The 26,544-nt window shown below is 34.5% G+C and overlaps 1 protein-coding gene across 1 annotated transcript in view; it reads left to right on the top strand.

Moving 5' to 3' along the window:
* The window catches only part of PPP1R3A (protein phosphatase 1 regulatory subunit 3A), a 42,389-nt gene extending 31,190 nt beyond the window's left edge, over positions 1–11,199 (top strand). Inside the window, exons 2-4 of the mRNA XM_001100958.5 lie at positions 3,100–3,158; positions 3,257–3,381; positions 5,291–11,199. Coding sequence (XP_001100958.4) covers positions 3,100–3,158; positions 3,257–3,381; positions 5,291–7,708 — 2,602 coding nt within the window. The 3' untranslated portion in view covers positions 7,709–11,199. The remainder of the gene's footprint in view (positions 1–3,099; positions 3,159–3,256; positions 3,382–5,290) is intronic.
* Positions 11,200–26,544: the final 15,345 nt, after the last annotated feature.

Genomic DNA, 26,544 nt, shown 5'->3' with positions numbered 1-26,544 from the left:
AATTGTTTTTCAAAGTGGTTGTACCTATTTATTCTCCCATAAGCAATGTATAAGAAAGCCTGGGGGGTCAGGTGTGGTGGCTCATGCCTGTAATCCTAGCACTTTGGGAGGCTGAGGCAGGTGGATTGCCTGAGCTTAGTAGTTCAAGGCTAGCCTGGGCAACATGGTGAAATCTCATCTCTACTAAAATACAAATTAGGATGTGGTGTCACGTGCCTGTGCCTGTAATCCCAGCTACTTGGGAGGCTGAGGCACAAGAACCTGGGAGGTGAAGTTGTAGTGAGCTAAGATTGCGTCACTGGACTCTAGTCTGGATGACGGAGGAAAATGTTGTCTCAAAAAAAAATTTTAAAAAGCCTACAGCTTCAGTCATCTTCAACTCTTGGTATTAATATATTTTTAATTTTTAATGAATTAAATGAGCATAAAATTATAACTCTTTGCAGTCTTGATTTCATTTATTCTCTAACAATGCTGACCGTCCCATTATGTACTTATTGACCATGTGTTTCCTCTTCTCTGATATGTCTGCACCCTTGCCCCCCTACACACAGTGAATTGTTTGTGCTTTCTTGTTGATTTGTAGGAGTTCATTATGTATTCTTGATGCTTATTTTTGTTGATTTTGTGTAATGAAAGCATCTTCTCCAACTTTGTAACTTAATTTTTACTGCATAGTCTCTTAATAAACATTTTAAATTTTACTACAGTTAAACTGACCAATTTTTTAAATCTTTTTTTTTTCTTCTTTCTTAAGAAAATATTTCCTACTGTTAGGTCCAGAAGATATTCACATATATTTTCAACTAAGAATTTCAAGGTTTTTGACATTTAAGATCTAAATCCAACTGGTAGCCATTTTCTCTGTCTCAACTTACTGAAAAGTACCATATTTCCTATTGTCTGACATAGTATGTTTGTCATTTACCAAGGTTCTGGATATACCATTTGTCATATACCAAGGTTCTAAGCTCTCAATGTTGTCTTATTAGTTTGTCTTACTCTACCAATATAACACTACCTTAATAAATAAATCTTCATTAAAAATACTTAATCTGATAAAATTCCTCCTCCCTGCTATTTCTCAGAAACATTTTAGCTATCACTTGCCCTTTATTTTTCTTTTTAGAATAATATTTTCAAATTCTATAAAAAATGTTTTGATGTTTTGATTAGTATAAAATTTGTAGATCAATTTGTGAGAGAATTGACATCTTCATAATATTTTCTATCTATGAACATGGTATGTTGATCAAATTTTTGAGGATCTTCTTTAACACTCTTTGATATAATTGTATTACTTTCCCCATAGAAATGTTACACATTTTCTGTTTTTGTTTATAAATATTCGATATGATATTTAAATTGCATTTATTTCTACTTTTCTTTGTACTTGTCCCTGAATTTGAAGTTTTTCTCCTGTATTTCTATATTTGCATTTTAAGACACTAACATAAGAATACATACTTGAATACTTATTTTATCACCAAATAAGTTAAAGCAGGCTCCTGTCCTTTTGACTCGATCATTTTTTTAAGAATTAAACTGTTTTAGAGAATTGAATTAGAGAAGTGATAGATAGCATTTTGATTAGGTAAAACCAACAATCCTTGACTATTTTTCTTCTACAAATAATACTTTCAGTATTTTTATGGGAAGAGAGATGAAGAAGGAATAAATAAATGCTATTTAATGGTTTATATATTTTTAAGCACATAAACATTATATACATGGAGAAGGAAAGATGTGTCAGCCTGCTGTTGGATTTCATAAAAATAAACTTTGGCATAGTTTTTGACCTCATTAAGCAATATGGGTTTATAAATTAAGTCAGTATCAATTATGCAAACAGTATATTTTTCTAATAAGATTATATTTATATGGAAGCATTATGTTCTATAAGTGGGCCCACTAAAGATACTGAATGTTTTTAGTAAAGTAAAATTATGAATCATAAAAATATATAAAACTGAATTATCTTCTTGCATGGTCAGGATGGAAGAATTTTCAATTTCTCATGATTTGTGAATATAAAATTGGCCTTCCTGGGATTTGGATCAGAACTGCTCATGCAATGAAGGCTAGACTCTTATTACACAAATTCATCAGCCATTGCCAACTTTCCAGATTTCTTTTGTTACAGAAAAGTGGTTGAGAACAGTCACCATAAGGAAATTCAGTTGAGACAGTACAAGAAAATGTGTATACTGGGCCAAATATTTCTTATAAATTGACTTGTGACAACTATACACAAAGTGGGCTTTTTTTTACCAACATTTTTCCTACTGAGTTTCATGGACAAATCTAAATTCTAATGACTCCACAAATACAACTACAAATAGATTACATTTGAAAGAAAAAGGTTTTGTCTTTTATAATCAGTATGCAGGGTGTGCTAGAAAAGGAAATGTAACCCAAATCATTTTAAAGAAGGAAAGTGTATGCTTGCATATAAATGATCCAAAGTCTTGCTTATAAAATTGGCCTGTGGCAGTACATATATAAAGTCTTTTAACTGAGTATAAGTTTAGCTGCCTTTCAGTTTTTTTCACTTGTTTCTTTCTTACTTTTACTTTTGGTGGTTTTTTTTTTTTTTTTTTTTTTTTCTTTTTTGCTTTTCTGGACAGAGAGTTAATGTTAGTCCAACTGGAAGAATTTTGAGTAAACTGGAACACAAAAAATTAATTGAAATGTTAGCAATTTCTGTGACCACAAATGGACTTTCAGTTCATAAAATGTTATCATTAAGCCATGAGAAAAACATTCTCATTTGAAAAGATGAAATCCATTGAAGATAGAATAATCTACATTTACATGTATTTTTACTTTGGTTATATAAGTTTTAATATGAGAAACATACTCTGTTTAGAAATATGGCATGTTTGAATTATTTTTAAATTTTTCTACAACCAATACTTAGTATTACGTCATTCCAAAAAGATCATTTTTATTAAAAAAAAAATGCCAAGTAATATAGGAAAATAAGAAAGTTATATAATGTTTATTTGGCTTGTTACTGATTGAATTTCCCCCTGAATAAAAATACTTAGAAGATGCAGTCCCAGAAAAACATATAACATTTTCTTTTAAATTTAACAGTAAAGAAGAATCATCAGTAACATCAGAAGAAAATAACTTTGAGAATCCAAAGAATACAGGTAATATTCTTCATTAATTTTAAAACCAAATTTGTCCCTTTTGTTAAAGTCTACAATTAAAACAATCTTACATAGGCACAATTATATTAACTTTTCAGATACCTCTATCCCGGCAATCGTTTGTTCTCATGAGGACAAGGAAGATTTGGAAGCCAGTAATCAAAATGTAAAAGATGTAAACAGGGAACATGATGAACATAATGAAAAAGAATTAGAGTTGATGGTAAGTGTTCTGGTTGCCACGGTATTAGAGAAGATGAATCCATTTCTGCTTCAAAGATGCTGCAATGCCTGTCTTTCAATAGCTTCAACTAATATAATTTGCAAATGTGAAAGCACAGCCTATTCTGTCCTTGCATCTCTAGTTTGATCAACAAGGCACTTTGATTTCTGTATGTTGCTTCTGGTCTCTGCAGTGGTAAATTAATGACATTCATTTCTTATCTATTTACCAGCGGCTCTGAGTAATAGTTTGTAGGAATTACAGGAGAGGTAGCACTATCCTGATGTGCATTTCTAATCTTTGTGACAAGTGTATACTTAGCACAAATTCGTCTATAAAATGAGAGGGCTGGACTAGAGGATTGTTAGTGTCCTGTCCAACTCTATAAGTCTATGATTCTCACATGTAACAGCATTTTTAAAAATTCCATCCTTGTGAGAATCTCCAAGTTCTATATCATTGTAGAGTATTAAATTACCAAGTAAAAAGAAAATAGCCTGTGCCATAATTTTAAAACAGGAAACAAATTCAGTACTATACAATTTAGTATTAAATTTGTTATAAATTTCATACTTGGTGAGCATTCAATCTATTTGGAATTTTTTAGGGGGATGGTTTAGATAGCACTTTTATCACAAAGGAAGAAATAGGAGTAAATGAGTCACATAATGCAATTTACCCTTTACTGTATTTGGATGGACCTCATATCATTGGAATACATGGATTCATAATCACCTAAGATTAAAATGACATTTGCCTCTTCAAGTGTCAGTGCTGAAACAGGAAAGAAATAGAGCTCATCTATTTCCCCACATATTCCACCTTTTCTATAGTGATATGGGAGCTGCATCACTAAAGTATGCAATTTACTTTGCTCCAACTTTAAGAAACTACAAAGTTGTCACCCATTGTGAGAATTCTCACCAGCTGAAAGTTAACATCGCCATTTTTTTCAAACCACAGAATATAATGAAAGGGTCCTGAAAAATCACATACTTCACCAATACATCTCATTACAATGAGCAGGCTCAAATATAAAAGTTTGTTTAGAAGTTACTGAGATTGTACATCCAATAAATGAACAGGGAGCTGTAATTTAGATGCTAATTTGCTCCATGCTGACGTTAATGCATAAAACAATGAAGCTCTATAATAGATGGAAATACAACCAAATCTGCGGAACCCACAGGCATTGGCTTACAAGACAGCTGTGCAGTTGACAAGTAACATGAGCCTTATGTGAGAAGAAGGGGAAAACGTAAGATTTGCATATAATTATTGAGATCATGCAAATGTCAGTTATGAGGAGGAGAAAAAAAAAACAGGCATCTCACTGTTAAATCCTGACAGTTGGCATCACTGAAGAGCTCAAATACATTTGAGTACCAGTTGGCAGAGGGTCATTAAAACAGAATTTGCAGAGACATTAACTCCCTCACTTTTCTTTGAGTGACGTTTTGCTATTAATAGTTTGCAGAGGCTTTGCAGAAAACATATTAATAAGAGAAACTGTAATGGGGGCACCTACAGCAAGTGTAAATGCAGCAAGGGGCACCCAGGAAGCTGCTCTCTAATTGATTAGCATGGAGCTATCAATGTGTATAGCCTAAGTGAGGAGAAAGTGCAATGACAAGCAAGAATAGTTGAATAATACAATGTGATATTTGGAAGCTGGGAAGGAGAATGACTAATTTGGGCCCCCTTTCTTACTAATCTCATTCCCCAGTCATAGCCTACAAGGATCTCCCCAAAACATCTGGCTTCCAGAGTTTATATGAAATCCACAAATGAAATCAGTCAAAGAAATCTACCAGATAATTACAAGCCGAGTTAATAAAACCTATCTAATTCACTGCATATTCAAAATGATCTTATGGTCATTATTTCTTTGTTGTTTTTATCCCATAAGATAAATCAACACTTAATAAGAAACAGAAGTACTGCTTCCAGAGATGAAAGGAATACATTTTCAACAGATCCAGTCAATTTTCCAAATAAAGCAGAGGGTTTAGAGAAGAAGCAAATCCATGGTGAAATGTGCACTGACTTGTTCCAAAGGTCTCTGTCTCCAAGTTCATCGGCAGAAAGCTCCATAAAGGGAGATTTTTACTGCAATGAAAAATATTCCTCAGGAAATGACTGTACACATCAACCTTTAGAGGAAATTACTTCAAATATGGGAGAAATCAGGCCATCATTGGGAGATACTAGTAGTGATGAACTAGTGCAATTACACACTGGCAGCAAAGAAGTCCTGGATGATAATGCTAATCCAGCCCGTGGCAATGGCACAATGCAAATACCTTGCCCCTCTTCAGATCAACTAATGACAGGAAACCTTAATAAAAAGCATGAAGGAGGAGCTAAAAAAATTGAAACAAAAGATTGGGGGTGTTTAAGAAGAGATTTCCATTCAGATATATCTGCACATCTCGACAAATCAACAGAAGAAGGATCTTCTAAGGAAGATTATGGCAAAGGTAAGGATGATGAAGAACAAAGCATATATTTAGGTGTTAATGAAAAACAAAGAAAAAATTTCCAAACAATCTTACATGACCAAGAAAGGAAGATGGACAACCCTAAAATAAGTGTGGAAGGGATTGGAGCTAGTAACAGAGACCTGACTGCTCTGCTGAGCGAAGATACCACAATCCCCACCCGGGCAATCACAGCAGACATGTCTCATTCACCAAGGACAAATGTAAGTTGGGAAGAAGCTGTGTTAACCCCAGAGCATCATCATTTGACCAATGAAGGCAGTGCTTCAGAAGGGATAACTGGTCAAGTTTGTTCACCAAGAACTGGAAATGTTTTGAAGAATGATTATCTGTTTCAAGTTGAAGAAAAATCAGGTGGGATTGATTCTGAAGATAAAGATAATAGTACACGGCATAAACAAAGTTGGAATGTTCTGGAAAGTCAGGGAAAAGCAAGAGAGAATAAGACAAACATAACAGAGCATATCAAAGATCTAACAGAGCATATCAAAGAACAAACAGATTGTGAAGACACGTGCGAAAAAAGAGATAATACGAGGAGTTTGAAAGCTACTACGGAAGAATTGTTTACCTGCCAAGAAACAATGTGCTGTGAACTGTCTTCTCTAGCTGATCATGGTATTACTGAGAAAGCAGAAGCAGGTACAGCCTATATAATTAAGACAACATCAGAAAGTACTCCAGAAAGCATGTCTGCTAGAGAAAAAGCAGTAATTGCTAAGCTACCTCAAGAGACAGCACGAAGTGACAGGCCCATCGAGGTAAAGGAAACAGCGTTTGATCCACATGAAGGGAGAAATGATTATTCACATTATACCCTTTGTCAACGAGATACAGTAGGTGTAATCTATGACAATGATTTTGAAAAGGAATCACATTTAGGTATTTGTAATGTACATGTAGATGAAATGGAGAAGGAAGAAACCATGTCTACGTACAATCCTAGAAAGACACATGACAAGGAGAAATGTGGCACTGAAAATATAACATCCGTGGAAGAATCCTCACGGGTCATTACAGAATATCAAAAAGCAACTTCAAAACTGGATTTACAGTTGGGAATGTTACCAACAGACAAAATGATATTTTCAGAAAACAGAGATCATAGGCAAGTTCAAGAATTATCAAAGAAAACAGACTTGGATGCCACTGTGCATTCTGCTTTTAACTCAGACACCAATAGAGCTCCTTGGAATAGCTCTCCTTTTTCCAAACATACTGAAATTTTGGTGTCAACTAATGAGCAGGCAATTGCTATAGAGAATGCAATTACTACCATGGCTAGCCAACCTATTTCTACGAAATCAGAAAGTATTTGTAATTCAACAAGAGAAATCCAGGATATTGAGAAGCACCCTTATCCTGAGTCTAAACCTGAAGAGGTTTCCAAAAGTTCAGGAATAGTGACGTCAGGTAGTAGAAAAGAAAGATGCATAGGCCAGACTTTCCAATCAGAAGAGTGTAGTGTGGAAAAATCTCTAGGGCCAATGATTTTAATCAGCGAACCTCTTGAGAATATGGAAGAAGCAAGGCATGAAAATAAAGGATTAGTAAGCTCCGGGCAATCACTATGCTCTTCAAGTGAAAAAGAATCTGAGAGCTCTGCTTCTACTAGTCTTCCTGCTGAGGAAAGTCAAGCTCAAAGCAACGAATCTTTGTTTTCAAAATATACCAAGTCTAAAATACCTTATTTCCTTTTGTTTCTGATATTTCTTGTAACTATCTACCACTATGACTTAATGATTGGCTTGGCATTCTACCTTTTGTCATTGTCCTGGCTGTCCTGGGAAGAGGGTAGACAAAAAGAGTCTGTCAAGAAGAAGTAACCCCAGCACTACTATTCTCTCTCAAAAGATAAGCTATTTAACCCCAAACATTTGGACTGGTGAATGGGACTATTCATTGTTCAAAGATCCAGTGCAGTTTTTCTCTTGAAGGATCATTTAAAAAGGAACGCGAATACGTTTGCTCCTTCATATAAGTAATTATTCTATATAGGACCATTATGTTTGGATCATTAAATACCTATATGAATATGAGATCTGAAGCAAGTCAAGTTGAAATTAGGTACAGCTGTTGCTCCTTAGCAGGCTATGAAGTTGCAATGCTTCACATCTCTTCGCTACTTAAAGTGCTATTTCTTACATTCATTTCTCTCGCAATAAAGCTTCATTTTTTTCCCTGAGAGTATATAGTTTCCCCTACGGTTTAAAAAACAGATAAAACATGGACAATGGCAGAAGACTTTTTTGATCTTTTAGTTTTGAACATGAAATTTGTATTTAACACTGTATCATTTATCAGGATTCATTGATCCAGTATTTCAACCTTTCATATTTTTAAGAAAACACCCATATACATTGAAATGTAAACTTAAACATATTCTGTTCACTTGAGTGTGACACTGGATGTGCATGTACACACACACACATATGTATCTTATACCTTCTTTATAGCTACAAAGTTAGGGCGTTCATAAGCAAAATCTGATAAGACTGAAACAATTGGGAGATTATCTTTCAATTCTGCAAAATTTTGTGGGTGGCCTGTCTTTAAGCAATGCTTTTCTCCTGTGAGGGAAGACTGTAATACAGCTGAACTATTTCAATGTCAACTATTCAGAATTGAAACTGTATATTAAAAGTTCCACAAGCATTGCTTCAGAATGAATTTGCACCTATAAAGCATAAGGCATTAAATGACAATAAAAATTCCAAGTGGACTATTTGTTCCACATGGTAGTATTTTTGTCTTCAAACAAAGTTTTGATATTTTCTCATTATAAGACAATGAATTATCCCCCAAAGTGCATTTAGAAAGCAATCTTTGGTGATATTTATTATATGATTATCAGGTTGTTAGATAACTCAAAATTTTAAATAGGCAAATAGGTAAAGTGGAAATCTATTGAAGAAGAAATGAATATCCAGTATAGCAGTGACTTTGCTGTTATTACCTATGGTTAAGTCTGTATGATAATGAAACTCATTTTAGTCAAGTAGAGGCAATGCAAAGATTTGCATAGTTTATTTTAACTATTTATGGAATGACTACTATATGCAAAATTCTGTGCTCTGTTCTGTGGCATAGCACTTCTTTGATATGCTGCATAGCTAGTTCTAGGCATAGGTATGTAGTGTGACACTTTTGTCGTTACTGAAATTATGGAAGAAAATCACCCAGAGGAGGCCTCTTTGGTTGGTTCTTTTTTCATAGGAACTTCTTTCATAACACATGTAACACTGATTTTCAGATAGAAAAAGCAATCTGTTTATTTACCTGAAAGGGGAAAGTCAATGAGTAAAACTTGCATATGTCATCCCATAGAGCTAAGACATATGCATTTATGGGAAGACAAAATAAGAATGAAACATTTATACTGTCTTTCATCTGGTAGTAAATGATTTCCTTAATTTTTATTAGGTACATAACTATTTCCAAATCCTCTAATTGCATACTACTCTCAAGTCCCATTGAAAATGAATGCTTGACTTCATCTTTTTAGTTGACCAAATACAAACATCCTGAAGTAGAACTTAGGGCAAATATTTGATTGAGAGGGCAGAATTTCATTCACTACAAGAGAAGTACTGTAATCAGTACCTAGAAATAATCTCTAAAATTGCTATCCTGATAATTTTGTTGACAGGTCTAATTTGCAATGAAGTTAAGGTTAGGATTTCCTTAGTTCTTAATGGCTCAGTTTTTGAATTCTACCTTTAAGGGTTTTAGTCAACATGCCATATCTCATTTTTGCAGAGAACACTATATTATGAACACAGGTGTCTTAACTAGAATTATTATCTTAAAAGACAACATAACTTCTTTTATGTCTTTTATTTAACTTTTGGTAATATTAACTTACCAAATCTCCTATACATTTTTAATATGACAAAACAAATTTTAAAAGATTCGAAATACTTAATTGTGTATTTCTCTGAATTCAATGAAGAAATAATTCATGATTCAACTGCATCTCCAAACATTACTTATGACCTTGAAATAAAATAAGAATCTATGAAACTATTGATATCTGAAGAGATGGATTATTGCAACCTGTTTTGGTCACATCACTATGCCGAGCAAGAAAAGTGGATCTCGGAGTACTAGCAGCCCCTGGTTAATGGAGATCTGCCTGTGAAACATATGGCAAGAGTAATCTTTATAAGCATAGCTGCCTGCACTGTGTCTCTCCAAGTACCAGTTAAGGCCCAAATGAGGGCATGGCAGGAGATTTAGAGAGGTGCATCACACATCTGCTTCATATGTTGGGTAAGAAACATCACATCATCTTTCATTTTGCTGGGCTCCTGACTTTTAGAAACAAAATTCTGAATATTTGCAAGTCAAGTAAGTATGGGTAGCAAAAACAATTATCTTTTTAAAAAATCACATCGGTATAGGCCATCAATATCACAACAGATTTCTCAAGGTAAAAGAAAATAAGCCCATGAGATGACAGTCACCCTTCAACATAAAAGAACATTGGGTTAATGCAGCCATGGTATCCTGCTGAGCTCCAGTATTTTGATAGTGAATTATTTCAAATAATATATATAATTTTATTAAGCAGGCCCATCTTTAACGTGTTATCTCAAACCAGTCTGCTGGTTAAATGGAAAATAAAAATATCCATGCCAAATTTCGGAAAATATTTTTCCCAAATAGCATTTATAATACTTAATGTTTTTCTCTAGTCATGAGTATTATTTTGTAACACCAGCTCTTTATCTTCATTAGACTCATTCTTTGTATATAAATGAACCAAAAAAGCAATGCAAAACAATAAACTAGCAGAAGAACTAGAATAGATACAAGAAGATTTATCTACTGATTTCTGTTCTTGTGATCTCTCACTTTCAAATTTTTACTGAGAATATAGAAATTGAATTATGCAATAAGATCTTATTCAGTTATTTGAATGTGTCTTAGTCAGTTCCTGTAGAACTGAGAAATAGGATTGACTCTGATTCCACAGCAAGATCTGAAATGAGAAGCCAAACTCTTCAAGCACCTCTATCTCTGTACTCTTATATGAAGAGAACAGTAAAAAATTACTGGTATTTATTTGGTTAAATTCATTTGCTTATTTTTTTTCTGTTTTTGGAAATTATGATAAAAATCATGGCAACATAATTCACTTTTCATCTTTTAAATATAGATTTTGCCATTAATCCAACATGTTTCCATCACTTTACCAAAACCTATTTAAAACAACAAATTAAATTTTCACTAGGTTTGAATGATCATGTTTTATAAGAAATGTCTTTATTTTAGCTGTTAAAACCTTATTAAACAAACAACTCTTTAAAAAGCATAACTTTTTTGTGTCACTTCTATATTTGTTAAATGCATTCATATTACTTTCATTTTTCAAATATGAAACAAATGTGAAAATGTGATGAACTCCCTTTTTCCTAACATACTCAGTTCTTTGTGTTAATGATAATAAAAAGAGGCATGGGTAAAACAATAGATTATAGAAAAATTACCTTAATTTAGCTATGATGCCTCCAACATATGATTTGCAGCAGATTTCAATGCCTAATTAAACTACTGGTCTTGGTTAGAATTGATGCATCTTCCTACTCACACCCCTACGGAAACCATTCAACCTTATTTCCCACTGCTCCCTGTCTCTACCTTAGTCAGTGACATCATCCCCAGAACACGCCACAGGAATCTGTTCCTCCATGACTGCTCTTGTATGCCTCCCTGCCTAAAGGACGCTTTCAGCTATCTCTACTTCTCTCTTCCTATCCAGTTCTGCACACTTTGCTATGGAAATTCAACACCCTGCCTTTTAGAAGTATCCTGCAATTTGAGTCAGTAGGATCTCTCCATTTTCATATCTCTGACTAACTTTCTTGCATGCACTAGGGATTTGACTCATTATTCTAACTGGACTGTCTGCTTATTCAAGACAGGGACAAGGTTTTCTATCATACTGCAAGGTCTAGTTTGTAGGAATATTCAGTCAATACTTGTGTATAGAATTGAATTGCTGTGAGGTCTTTATTGAAATGCGGACAGGATACTCCGAGGTCTGATTACAAAGGAATAAATTTAACCAAATCAAAACTAGAATGCTTTAGTAAACTACCAAACACAAGGCTGAAAAAGGCAGAGACATGGAGTAAAAAAGGACAGAATGGTACAATGGATTTGGGAGGTAGGGAGGAAAGAAACATCGTTCTCTCTCCATTTCTGTTAAGAATTAAGTTGATTTATTATATTTATAATTTTTTTCTAGCACACGAATCATTCCCTTTATTTCATGGAGAATAAAATACCAATTATATGTTAAAGGAACAATAACGCAAACTTGAATTCACTGGCTAAGGTGAAAATAGAACAAGACATGTTTTCAGATAAAGTAGCTCAGTAGCTTAAAAACCAACAAACATCACAAGACATAAAGTGTAAGAAACTCAATCTTCTTAACTGCTGCCATGCCCTTTGAAAATGGCTGATGTTACAGTTTTGCACCTGTTCTGCATGTCAACTTTTAGGGTAAACAGAACAGCCAGAAAAAATAATCAGTGGAGTTTTTTAAAAAAGAAAGCATTTTCTTGATTAATATATGAGCACCCACCCACCAGCATACACACAAATGGCAGTGAACACAATCTACTAGTACTTCGTGTAGTGATGCATGTAATGTGTGGTGGTTCATTTTTGATGCGATTCACAGTATCAGACTCAGATATGAAATTAAAATGTTAATACAAAGACATGCCTAATTTTGAGGCAGAGTTCAAAGGAAAGAAACGTAGCCTAGAAATGTGGTAGCATGTCATGTAACAGCTTAAGACTATTGGCAACTCGTATCTGAAGGTTCAAACAAAAGTCAGAAAAATGTCTATTATATGGTAGAATTCAATAATCCTGTATATGATTGACTTGGTTCTGAGTGGAAGCAGACTTAAAATTTCCTTAAAGACAAACTCTATAAAATTAATATCAAACAGCAGAGAGATGGTGCTTAAAAATCATTGAGTTTAGAAATTCTCTTTGTAAACACTTAACCCATAACCTACTTTTAGTAATTTTATGTAGGAAGCTTTTATGTTAGAATTTGTAAACATTTTTAGCATAAAGTGTTTATAGAAATATACATTTAAATCATTTTATACATACACACTAAAAAGATTATATTTTTCTACATATTAAATTGATTCCCAATTAATAAATATTTGGAAAATCCAATTGTCCTCTTTTCATGATGCAAATACAATTTCTTTGTTTTTAAGTGAAATGGTGGAGTCCTACCTAAAGAAGGGAATAAAAAGATTATTTCCTATCTTCATAAATATGTGAAAATATTTTAAATACATTTCTACTCCTTGAAAGTTGGAAAAGAAAATAGAAAGTAAAGATAGATTATGTTTTTCATATTTTCATAATCTTTTTCTTTTATTATTTTTAATTGACATAATTGTACATATTTATGATTACAGTGATATTTTTATACATTTTTACAGTGTGTAATGATAAAATCAGGGCAATTAGCATATTCATCACCTTAAACATTTATCGTTCCTTTGTGTTGAGAATATTCCAAATCCACTCTTCTATTTGAAAATAAACAATAAATTGTAGTAAATTCTGTTCTACTCCCCCTAAGTACTATAGAATGATAGAATTTATTCCTCCTATCTAGATGTAATTTTGTGTCCCATTAGCCAGTCTCTGACAATTTCTATCTATCCCATCTGTTCAAACTCCTAGTAACCACTATTCTAGTACCCTCTACTTCTATAAACTCAACTTTTTAAACTTCCACATATGAGTGAGACTATATGATATTTGTCTTTCTGTGTCTGGATTATTTCACTTAACATCATTTTCTCCAAACTCATCCATAACACTACAAATAACAGGATTTCATTCTTTTTTATGGCTTAGTATTCCATTGTATATATATACCACATTTTTCCATTCATTTATTGATGAAATTTTAACTTGATTCATATCTAGGACTATTGTGAATAGTACTGCAATAAACATGCTTCAGTTCATGGTTCAGTTCAGAGATCTTTTTGACATACTGATTTCCTTTATTTTTCATAAATAGCCAGTACTGGGAGTGCTGGATCATATGGTAGTTCTGCTTGTAGTTTTTGATGAAACTCCATATAGCTTTCCAAAATGGCTTTACTAATTTACATTCCCACCAGAGTGTATCAGGGTCCTTCTTTCTCCACATTCTTGCCAACATTTGTTGTATTTTGTCTTTTTGTTGATAGCCATGCTAATTGGAATGAGGTGATATTTTATTGTGGTTTTGATTTGTATTTCCCTGATGATAAGTGATGGTGAGCACTTTTTAAAAATATACCTATTGGCCATTTATATTCTTCTTTTGAGAAATGTTTATTCAGCTCATTCGCTGATTTTTAATCAAGGTACTTGTTTATTGACTGAGTTGTTTCAGTTTCTTGTATATTCTGGCTATTAATTCCTTGTTGGATTAATACTTGAAAATATTTTTCTACTGATTGTTTACTCTATTCATTGTTTACTTTGCTGTATAAAAGCTGTTTAGTTTGATATAATCTCATTTGTCTGTTTTTGCTTTTGTTGCCTGAGCTATTAAGGCCTTCTCCATAAAAATCTTTGCCTAGATGAATGTCCTGAAATATTTCCCCTCTGTTGTCCTCTAGTAGTTTCAAAATTTGGGGTCTTAAACCATTTATGTTTTTAATTCATTTTGAGTTGATTTTTTAATATGATGAGAGAGGTCTAGTTTTATTCTTTTGCATATGGAAATTCAGTTTTCCCACCACTATTTATTAAAGAGACTGTATTTCCCAAAGAATGTTTTTGTTGCCTCTGTCAAAGATCAGTGGCTGTTTCTAGTTTCTCTATTTTGTTCCATTGGTCTATGTGTCAGTTTTTATGCCACTACCAAGCTATTTTGGTACAACGTAGTATACTTTAAATTCAGGTAGTGTGATGCCTCCAGTTTTGTTCTTTTTCCTGAGTATTGCTTTGGCTATTTAGGGGTCTTTTGTGGTTTCCTATGAATTTTAGGGTTGCTTTTTTCTATTTTTATAAAGAATTTCATTAGAATTGTGACAGAGATTGAACTGAATCTATAGAATGCTTTTGTCAGTATGGTTATTTTCACAATATTAATTATTTGAATCCATGAACATACGATGTCTTTCCATTTGTGGTTTTTTTTTCAATTTTTTTCATCAGTGTTTTATAGTTTTTCTTATAGGGATCTTTCACCTCTTTGGTTAAATCAATTCGTAGGTATATTTTGTGGATATTATGAATATAATTGTTTTCTTAATTTCTTTTTTTTGCTAGTTGTTGGTGTAGAGAAATGCTATTCATTTTTGTATGTAGATTTTGTAGCCTGTATTTTTACCGAATATGTTTATCAGTTCTAAGGGTTTTTTGGTACAGTTTTTAGGGTTTAAAATATATATATATAAGGTCATATCATCTTCAAACAGGAACAAATTGACTTCCTCCTTTCCAGTTTGGATGCCATTTATTATTTTCTCTTGCTTGATTGTTCTAGCCAAGACTTTCAGTACTACGTTGAATAAGAGTGGTGAAAGTAGACATTGCTGTCTTATTCCAATTCTTAGAGGAAAAGCTTATAACTTTTTCCTGTTAAGTATGATGTTAGCTGTGGGTTTGTCATATATGGCCTTTATTATGTTGAGGTATGTTCCTTCTATACCTAGTTCATTGAGAGTCTTATTTATGAAGGGACATTAAATTTTATCAGATGCTTTTTCTGTATATATTGGGATAATTATATTATTTTGTTGTTTATTATATTAATATAAAATATAATATTTATTGATTTTTGTATGCTGAAACATCCATACATCCTTGGGATAAATTCTACCTCATCATGGTTAATGATATTTTTTAGTGTGTTACTGCATTTAGTTTGCTAGAATTTTGTTGAGGATTTTTAAAAATCTATATTTATCAAGCATATTTGCCTGTAGGTTTCTATTTTTGTGTGTGTATCCTTGTCTGGTTTTGGTATAGGGTAACACTAGCCTCATTAGAATGAATTTGTAAGAATTACTTTCTTAAAATTTCTCCCTTCCCTTCCCTTCCCTTTCCTTCCCTTTCCTTCCCTTCCCTTCCCTTCCCTTCCCTTCCCTTCCCTTCCCTTTCCTTCCCCTTTCCTTTCCTTTCCTTTCCTTTCCTTTCCTTTCCTTTCCTTTCCTTTCCTTTCCTTTCCTTTCCTTTCCTTTCCTTTCCTTTCCTTTCCTTTCCTTTCTTTCCTTCGTTCTTTCCTTCCTTCCTTCTTTCCTTCCTTCTTCCCTTTCTCTTTCTTTCTCTCCCTCTCTTTTTCTCTTTCTCTCCCTCTCTCCCTTTCTTCTCCCCTTCTCCCTTTCTCACTCACTCTTCTCTCTCCTCTTTCCTCTCTTCTCTCTTCTCTTCTCTATGGCTGTCTCACTGCATTGCCCAGGCTGGAGTGCAATGGCATGTTCATAGCTCACTGCCATCTCAAACTCCTGGCCTCAAGCTATTCTGCTTCAGTCTCCTGGGTAGCTAGGACTACAGGTACATGCCAGGCATGCCTGGCTAATTTATTTTTATTTTTATTAGAGACAAGGTCTTGCTATGTTGCCCAGGTTGCTTTCAAACTATGGGGCTCAAGTAATCCTCCTGACTCGGCCTGTTAAAGGACTGGGATTAAAGACATGAGCCACTGTACCTGGCCCAATTTTCTATAAAATTTTGAGAACTAATGAACAACTGACTAGACTAACAAGGAGAAAAAGAAAAACACAACAGAGTAAATAAAATAAAAATGAAAAGGGGACATTACCACTGATAACACAGAAATAAAACGGATCATTAGAGACTATTATATACAACTGTAAGTCAACAAATTGGAAAATTAGGAAAAATAAATAAATTCCTAGACACATACAATCTACTAAGACAAAAATAAATAGAAAACTTGAACAGACTAATTATAAGTAATAAGATTAAATCAGTAATAAAAAATCTCCTCTCAAAGAAAAGCCCAGGACCTGATAGCTTCTCTGCTGAATTCTATTAAACATTTAAAGAAAAATGAATACCAATTCTTCTGAAACTCTTCCAGAAAATTGAAGAAGAGGGTATAGCCTTTAGCATGTTGGGTAAGCCTGTAAATTATAATTTAAGTCAGATTGGCTCTTCCCATGTGAATTCTTTGGCCTATTTAGTCCTATTCGCATCTTTAAATTGTTATTTAATTTAAATACAACAGTTGATGTTTATTATATGAATAAACGACGTATCAGGTTGTACTCTGAATCTTTGAGTATAACTTCTACATATATATCCTACTGATCTGTGCATGTGAGGTTTCCATCTTTAATAATATCAACAATAACAAATTTATAGCCAATTATTGAGTATTTTTAATAAATTGGGTAGTATTTAAAGTTCCTTATGGAAGATAACACATTTTATTTTTCACAATTGCATGAGAAAATTGTCTCATTTTATAGGTAGAAACAGATGCATAGATTAATTTTTCCAAAGTTACAGAGTAGTCAGCAGTAAAGTCTAGGTTCAGATCCTCAGTAGTTTTTCTCCAGAGTTGATCCTCTTAACTATTTCACCATGTTGTACCTTCAATTCAGATACACTGAGCTATTCTTTTAATTGCACACTTTTATGTCAGTGTGCTCTGTGGTACTGTATTTACTACAAGTACACTACACATAACACACTGTATCTTTTGCACAGATAATTCTTTCTTTATTAATGCTCCTGAAAATGGAAACTTCCTAAATCATTCTATTCTTTTCCATTCATTTTTATTCAAATGGGTTCAATTCAAAAAATACTCATTGGGCTCCTTCTAGGCCACAAAAAATATATTAGTCCTACCTCTTACCTGACTTGAGCACAGCAATGGAGGTAGAGACATAAACCAATAATGGCAATATCTGTCACCAGTTCAGTAATACAGATAAGATTTAAGAGCAGAAGTGGCACAAAGTAAGGATTGTTTGGTTCTATAAGCACTTTGCTTTACACATTTCAGAGATGTGCCATCTTTTTAACACTGTAATTTTAGGGATCAAGGAAATCATACACACAAAATACCCTCCAAACGCATTATTATATCTAACTTTTACTTAACATAATAACTGGGATGAGGATACATCTTGATGTAATTGTTGTAGTGCTTACTTACGCCTAATGTTCTGGTGTAATTAATAGTAGCACCCCTTTAACTTTCATAAGTAACATGGTTTGGATGATAAATTGTAAGGTCAGCCTAATAAATCTATGAAAATAACCTAGCCAATAGGTGTGAAGTACTCTGTGTCACATGAATAAAAGGGGCAGCTTTCAATGCAACAGCCTTCTATTACCTAAAGACAGAATTCTTGTCCTTGGGATCATAGATTGCAATTCATGTATAACAGCCTCTCATCAGCTTAGGTAAAGTAGAATAATATTTTTACATATTCAGTAATGCTGAGGACAACGTCCAAAAAAAAAAAAAAAAAAAGGAAAAAAAATGGTAGGGACATGTTAAAAAGAATGTGGTAGCCAAAATCCATTAGAAAGAAATCATTTACATTACTGACATAAGGTAATTATACCATTGTGAAACCAGATACTGTAGGCCTACTCAGACGGTTTGGGACATGATAATTCCATCATCCAAGATAGCCAGCATGGCACAAGATGGAAGAAACTTTTGCAAAAGTTGTGGAGGCCACTGTGTGATACTCAAAACTATAATGGTTTATGGTGCTAGAAGCTGTATTATGAATATGCATTCTGCTCCTCATCAGTAAGAGGAACAAAAATTTTGGGGGAAGTACTGTATCCTGTTACCAGGATTTAACAACCATAGGGTAAAACAACACTATTAAAACAGCAAAAATAAATGAAAATGCAAACAAATGACCCAAGATATCCAATAAGAGTCAAAGATATTTTAAGGCAGAACCAATGTCACTTTGTTTAATTTTGGCCTTTGCAGTAACTTTAACTTTTGGCCATAGTTCATGCAGGTGATGCTATGCTGAGACTGAATAGCAGTGGATCTCTTTTCCTTCACTCTGCTTAAGGAATGTGTGTATTGGAAACATATCCAAAGAAGTACTATCATTATGTAAGACCACGGAATAAGTTCATACTGATATGCTAGCAAAAGACTGGCATAGTTGCTTCAAAAGCTTTTAGCTATGCTTCTTCTAGCAGCATAACCTTACCCACATAAGACACAGAGGAATGGTTCTTGAAAACTGCTCTTTTTATATCGTCTCTTTGCTCAATTAAAAAAAATTAATGGGTCAATTGGCTGCATCTATAAAGCTGTTCTATCACTGAGGGTCAGAAAAGAAAAATAGCTTAGAGTAGCTTGAGCTCTGTGAGTTATGCAAGCCCAAAGAGACACGAGGATGGGATTTCGTGGATCAGTACTGTAGTCTGGTCTGTAGTCTGTTAGGAACCGGGCTGCACAGCAGGTGGTAAGAGGTGGGTGAGCAAGTGAAGCTTCATCTGGATTTACAGCTGCTCCCCATGACTCCCATAATGACCTAAGATCTATCTCCTGTCAGATCAGTGGTGGCATTAGATTCTCATAGGAGCACAAACCCTACTGTGAACTACATATGTGAGGGATCTAGGATGACTGCTCCGTATGAGAATCTAACTACTTCCTGATGATCTGAGGTGGAACAGTTTTATCTCCAAATCAGCCACCCCTACAGACCCCCACAACCCAGGTCTGTGGTAAAATTGTCTTCCACGAAACCAGTCCTTGGTGCCAAAAAGTTGTGGACCACTGGTATAAAGGAATTTTGTTCCTGACTAGCTGCCTCATCCATTATCTTCATGTTCCTGGAATTTTCAATACAAAGAACAGTGTATAACTTATGCTAATTTAATGTAAATTGTTTATAAACAACTTAGGGACTGCCTGATCCTTTTCTTTGAAAAACCTACTGATGTTGCTAATTGGAGCTAACATTTGTAGCTGGGACTACAAATGTTAAATCAATCTACACTCCTAGGTTGCAACCTGTAAGCTTGGCCCAAATAAATTACTTATATTAATTTTGCCTCTGCTTCTTCCTTTCAGGTAGATGAAGGCATAGAGCCTATGGTATTTTATAAAGCTGGACATCATTTTAATTTCTAAGGCCAAGTGTAATTTGATAACAATCAAACTTGCTTGTTGGTTGAAAATAAGACCCTTCAAGGTAGCTTTAAGCAAAAAATGGAAGGTATCACAAATAAGGCAACTTCTGGGTTAGAGGTGAAAATAGGGATCACTAGGAACAGCAACAAGGAAATAAAAAGCCACCAGAAATGTACTCTCTTTTGGACTTTCATGTTCTCTCATCTTTTTTTTTCCTGTTTTCTGTGTCCCCTTCATTTTTCTGTTTTTGTTAGTGGATTTTCTCCCTCCACTTACTCTTCAAGATATATGGTCCTTAAAATAGAATTTCCCAACAGTGACTTTGCATCCTAATTATATACATCCAAAAGCTTACTGGTTAGAATTTTCCGGGTCTGAGTTCTAAACTTCCAGAACAGAGAAACTCCAAGTTTAGATATTGGATCTTGATATCAGATAGGGGTCGTTGCTCTAACTTGTTCTTTAAAATTCTCTAACTTATGGCTATTTGCTCTTCCATATGAATTATAGGAATAGCTTATCAAGTTTCATGAAAAATGTGATTGAAAACTCAAGTTGAAATTTTGCTGAATAGAAACATCAATTTGAGGAGAAATAATATTTTTAAAATATTGTCTTCATCCATGAGAATAGCATATTTAATTTATTAATGTCTTTTATTCAATCATGATTTACAACTTTATCAATGAATACATTAAACATTTACTATTAGATTTATTCCAAAGTACCTTATGGATTTTGTTGCTATTATAAATAAATAATTTTTCCTATTATATCTTCATTTGAGAAATTTTTGACAGAAAGTCATTGATTTATGTGTCACTTAACTATTTTGTTGAACTCTTTTATTAGATCCAGTAGCTATTAATTCTTTATTTTGATAATTATGCCAATAGGGTAAGAATGCTATTGACTTTTATATGTTCTTTTATGCAACCTGCCAAAATCTTGCAATTGTGCTAGTTTGTTTTGTTTCTAATCCATTTATTTCTGTTTTATTTTCCTTGCTTTCTTGAGCTGAATGTATAGCTCAGTTATTTTTAATCTTTTCTCTTTTAAAAAAAAGTCCACATAACGCTACAAAATATACTTGACATTTTAGTTGCATTGGATTGGTTTTGAGAGAATTATGTCTCAAAAGCATACACACACACACGTAAAATGTATCTTTACATTTTTAACTTCTATTTCCTAATTCCTTTTTTAAATGTTTTAAATAATACTTCAAGTTCTGGGATACATGTGGAGAATATGCCAGTTTGTTACATAGGTATACATGTGCCATGGTGGTTTGCTGCACCCATCAACCCATCATCTACATTAGGTATTTCTCCTAATGGTATCCCTCCCCTAGTCCCACACTCTCTGACAGGTCCTAGTGTGTGATGTTCCCCTTCCTGTGTCCATGTGTTCTCATTGTTCAGCTCTCACTTATGAGTGAGAACATGTGGTGTTTACTTTTCTGTCCTTGTGACAGTTTGCTGAGAATGATGGTTTCCAGCTTCACCCATGTCCCTGCAAAGGACATGAACTCATCCTTTTTTATGGCTGCATAGTATTCCATGGTATATATTTGCCACATTTTCTTTATCCAATCTATCATTGATGGCCATTTGGGTTGATTCCAAGTCTTTGCTATTGTGAATAGTGTCGCGATATACCTATATGTGCATGTGTCTTTATAGCAGAATGATTTATAACCCTTTGGGTATATACCCAGTAATGGGATTGCTAGGTCAAATGGTATTTCTGGTTCTAGATCCTTGAGGAATCCCCACACTGTCTTCCACAATGGTTGAACTTATTTACACTCCCACCAACAGTGTAAAAGCATTCTTATTTCTCCACATTCTCTCCAGCATCTGTTGTTTCCTGACTTTTTAATGATCACCACTCTGACATGAGATGGTAGCTCATTGTGGTTTTGATTTGCATTTCTCTAATGATCAGTGATAACAAGCTTTTTTTCATATATTTGTTGGCCACATAAATGTCTTCTTTTGAGAAGTGTCTGTTCATATCCTTTGCCCACTTTTTGATGGGGTTGTTTTCTTTTTGTAAATTTCTTTAAGTTCTTTGTAGATTCTGGATATTAGCCCTTTGTCAGATGGATAGATTGCAGAAATTTTCTCCTATTCTGTAGGTTGCCTGTTCACTCTGATGATATTTTCTTTTGCTGTGCAGAAGCTCTTTAGTTTAATTAGATCCCATTTGTCAACTTTGGCTTTTGTTGACATTACTTTTGGTGTTTTAGTCTTGAAGTCTTTGCCCATACCTATGTCCTGAAGGGTATTGCCTAGGTTTTCTTCTAGGGTTTTTATGGTTGTAGGTCTTACATTTAAGTATTTAATCCATTTTGAGTTAAATTTTGTGTAAGGTATAAGAAAGAGATCCAGTTTCAGTTTCCTGCATATGTTTAGCCAGTTTTCCCAACACCATTCATTAAATAGGGAATCCTTTTCCCATTGCTTGTTTTGGTCAGGTTTGTCGAAGATCAGATGTTGTAGATATGTGGTGTTGCTTCTGAGAACTCTGTTTTGTTCCATTGGTCTATATATCTGTTTTGGTACCAGTACCATGCTGTTTTGGTTACTTTAGCCTTGTAGTTTAGTTTGAAGTCTGGTAGCATGATGCCTCCAGTTTTGTTCTTTTTGCTTAGGATTGTTGTGGCTACGTGAGCTCTTTTTTGGTTCCATGTGCAATTTGAAGTAGATTTTTTCTAATTCTGTGAAGAAAGTCAATGGTAGTTTGATGGGGATAGCATTGAATCTATAAATTACTTTGGGCAGTATGGCCATTTTCACCATACTGATTCTTCCTATCCGTTAGCATGGAATGTTTTTGCATTTGTTTGTGTCTTCTCTTTTTTTTTTTTTTTTTTTTTTTTGAGACGGAGTCTCGCTGTGTCGCCCAGGCTGGAGTGCAGTAGTGCAATCTTGGCTCACTGCAAGCTCCGCCTCCCGGGTTCATGCCATTCTCCTGCCTCAGCCTCCCGAGTAGCTGGGACTACAGGCACCCGCCACAGCACCCGGCTAATTTTTTGTATTTTTAGTAGAGACAGGGTTTCACTGTGTTAGCCAGGATGGTCTCGATCTCCTGACCTCGTGATCCACCTGCCTCGGCCTCCCAAAGTGCTGGGATTACAGGCGTGAGCCACCGCGCCCGGCCTCTCTTCTTTTCTTGAGCAGTGGTGTGTAGTTCTCCTTGAAGAGGTCCTTCACGTCCCTTGTAAGTTGCATGCCTAGGTATTTTATTCTCTTTGTAGCAATTGTGAATGGGAGTTCACTTATGATTTGGCTCTCTGTTTGTCTGTTATTTAGTGTTTAGGAATGCTTGTGATTTTTGCACATTGATTTTGTATCCTGAGACTTGGCTGAAGTTGCTTATCAGCTTCAGGAGATTTTGGGCTGAGACAATGGGGTTTTCTAAATACACAATCATGTCATCTGCAAACAGAGGCAATTTGACTTCCTTTCTTCCTATTCGAATACCCTTTATTTCTTTCTCTTGCCTGACTGCCCTGGCCAGAACTTCCAATACTATGTTGAATAGGAGTGGTGAGAGAGGGTATCCTTGTCTTGTGCCACTTTTCAAAGGTAAAGCTTCCGGCTTTTGCCCATTCAGTATGATATTGGCTGTGGGTTTGTCATAAATAGCTTTTATTATTTTGAGATACTTTCCATGAATACCTAGTTTATTGAGAGTTTTTAATATGGATGGATAGGGTATTGAATTTTATCGAATGTCTTTTCTGCATCTGGTGAAATAATCATGTGTTTTTTTGGTCACTGGTTCTGTTTATATGATGGATTACATTTATTGATTTGTGTGTGTTGAACTAGCCTTGCATCCCAGGGATGAAGCCAACTTGATTGTGGTGAATAAGCTTTTCGATGTGCTGCTGGATTTGATTTGCCAGTATTTTATTGAAGATTATTGCATTGATGTTCCTTCAGGGATATTGGCCTGAAATTTTCTTTTTTTGTGTGTCTCTGCCAGGTTTTGGTATCAAGATGATGCTGGCCTCATAAAATGAGTTAGGGAGGAGTCACTCTTTTTCTATTGTTTGGAATAGTCTCAGAAGGAATGGTACCATCTCCTCCTTGTACCTCTGGTAGGATTCAGCTGTGAAACTGTCTGGTCCTGGGCTTTTTTTAGTTGTTAGGCTATTAATTACTGCCTCAATTTCAGAACATGTTATTGGTCTATTCAGGGATTTGACTTCTTCCTGATTTAGTCTTCGGAGGGTATATGTGTCCAGGAACTTACCCATTTCTTCTAGAATTTCTAGTTTATTTGCATAGAAGTGTATAGTATTCTCTGATGGTAGTTTGTATTTCTGTGGTATCAGTGGTGATATCACCTTTATCATTTTATATTGTGTCTATTTGATTCTTCTCTCTTTTCTTATTTATTAGTCTGGCTAGTGCTCTATCTATTTTTTGATCTTTTCAAAAAACTACCTCCTGCATTCACTGATTTTTTTTGAAGGGTTTTTCATGTCTTTATGATCTTAGTTATTTCTCGTCTTCTGCTAGTTTTTGAATTTGTTTGCTCTTGCTTCCCTAGTTTTTAAAATTGTGATGTTAGGGTGTCGATTTTAGATCTTTCCTATTTATAGCACTAAATAGGTATTTTTAGTGCTATAAATTTCCCTCTAAACACTACTTTAGCTGTGTCCCAAAGATTTTAGTATGTTGTATCTTTGTTCTTACCGGTTTCAAAGAACTTTTCTGCTTTAATTTCGTTATTTACCCAGTAATTCAGAAGCAGGCTGTTCAGTTTCCATGTAGTTGTGTGGTTATGAATAAGTTTCTTAATCCTGAGTTCTAATTTGATTGCACTGTGGTCTGAGAGATGGTTTGTTACGATTTCTGTTCTTTTGCATTTGCTGATGAGTGTTTTACTTCCAATTATGTCATCAATTTTAGAATAAGTGCGTTGTGGTGCTGAGAAGAATGTATATCCTGTTGATTTGTGGTGGAGAGTTCTGTAGATGTCTATTAGGTCTGCTCGGTCCAGACTTGAGTTCAAGTCCTGAATATCCTTGTTAATTTTCTGTCTCATTGATCTAATATTGACAGTGGGGTGTTATAGTCTTCCACTATTATTGTGTGGGAGTCTAAGTCTCTTTGTAAGTCTCTAAGAACTGCTTTATGAATCTGGGTGCTCCTGTACTAGGTGCATATATATTTACGATAGTTAGATCTTCTTGTTGCATTGATCCCTTTACCATTATGTAATGCCCTTCTTTGTCTTTTTTTTGATCTTTGGTGTAAAGTCTGTTTTATCAGAGACTAGGATTGCAATCCCTGCTTTTTTTAAGCTTTCCATTTGTTTGATAAACATTCCTCCATCCCTTTATTTTGAGCCTACGTGTGTCTTTGGATGTTAGATGGGTCTCCTGAATACGGCACACTGATGGGTCTTGATTCTTTATCCAATTTGCCAGTCTGTGTCTCTTAATTGGGGTATGTAGCCTATTTACATTTAAGGTTAATATTGTTATTTGTGAATTTTATCCTGTCATTACAATGCTAGCTGGTTATTTTTCCAGTTAGTTAATACAATTTCTTCATAGTGTTGATGGTCTTTACAATTTGGTATTTTATTGCAGTGGCTGCTACCAGTTTTTCCTTTCCATGTTTAGTGCTTTCTTCAGGAGCTCTTGTAAGGCAGGCCTCATGGTGACAAAATCTCTCAGCATTTGCTTGTCTGTAAAGGATTTTGTTTCTCCTTTGCTTATGAAGCTTAGTTTGGCTGGATATGAAATTCCGGGTTGAAAATTCTTTTCCTTAAGAATGTTGATTATTGGCCCCTACTATCTTCTGGCTTGTAGGGTTTCTGCAGAGAGATCTGCTGTTAATCTGATGGGATTCCCTTTGTGGGTAACCTGACCTTTCTCTCTGGCTGCCCTTAACATTTTTTCTTTCATTTCAACCTTGGTGAATCTGATGATTATATGTCTTGGGGTTGCTCTTCTCAAGGAGTATCTTTGTGGTGTTCTCTGCATTTACTGAATTTGCATGTTGGCCTGTTTTTCTAGGTTGGGGAATTTCTATGGATAATAACCTGAAGTGTGTTTCCCAACTTGGTTCCATTTTCCCCATCACTTTCAGGTACACCAATCAAATGTAGGTTTGCTCTTTTCACATAGTCCCATATTTCTTGGAGGCTTTGTTTGTTCCTTTTCATTCTTTTTTCTCTAATCTTGTCTTCATGCTTTATTTTATTAACTTAATCTTCAATCTCTGATATCCTTTCTTCCCCTTGATCAATTAGGCTATTGATACTTGTGTATGCTTCACGAAGTTCTCATGCTGTGTTTTTCAGCTCCATCAGGTCATTTATGTTCTTCTCTAAACTGGTTATTCTAGTTAGCAGTTCCTATAACCTTTTATCAAGGTTCTTAGCTTCCTTGCATTGGGTTAGAACATGCTTCTTTAGCTCAGAGGAGTTTGCTTATACCCACCTTCTGAAGCCTACTTCTATAAATTCGTCAAACTCATTCTC

This window comes from Macaca mulatta, chromosome 3, assembly GCF_049350105.2.
Source record: "Macaca mulatta isolate MMU2019108-1 chromosome 3, T2T-MMU8v2.0, whole genome shotgun sequence".
NCBI classification, from domain to species: domain Eukaryota; kingdom Metazoa; phylum Chordata; class Mammalia; order Primates; family Cercopithecidae; genus Macaca; species Macaca mulatta.
The sequence above is the reverse complement of the archived record's forward strand: the minus strand, read 5'-3'. Positions and strand labels throughout refer to the sequence as shown.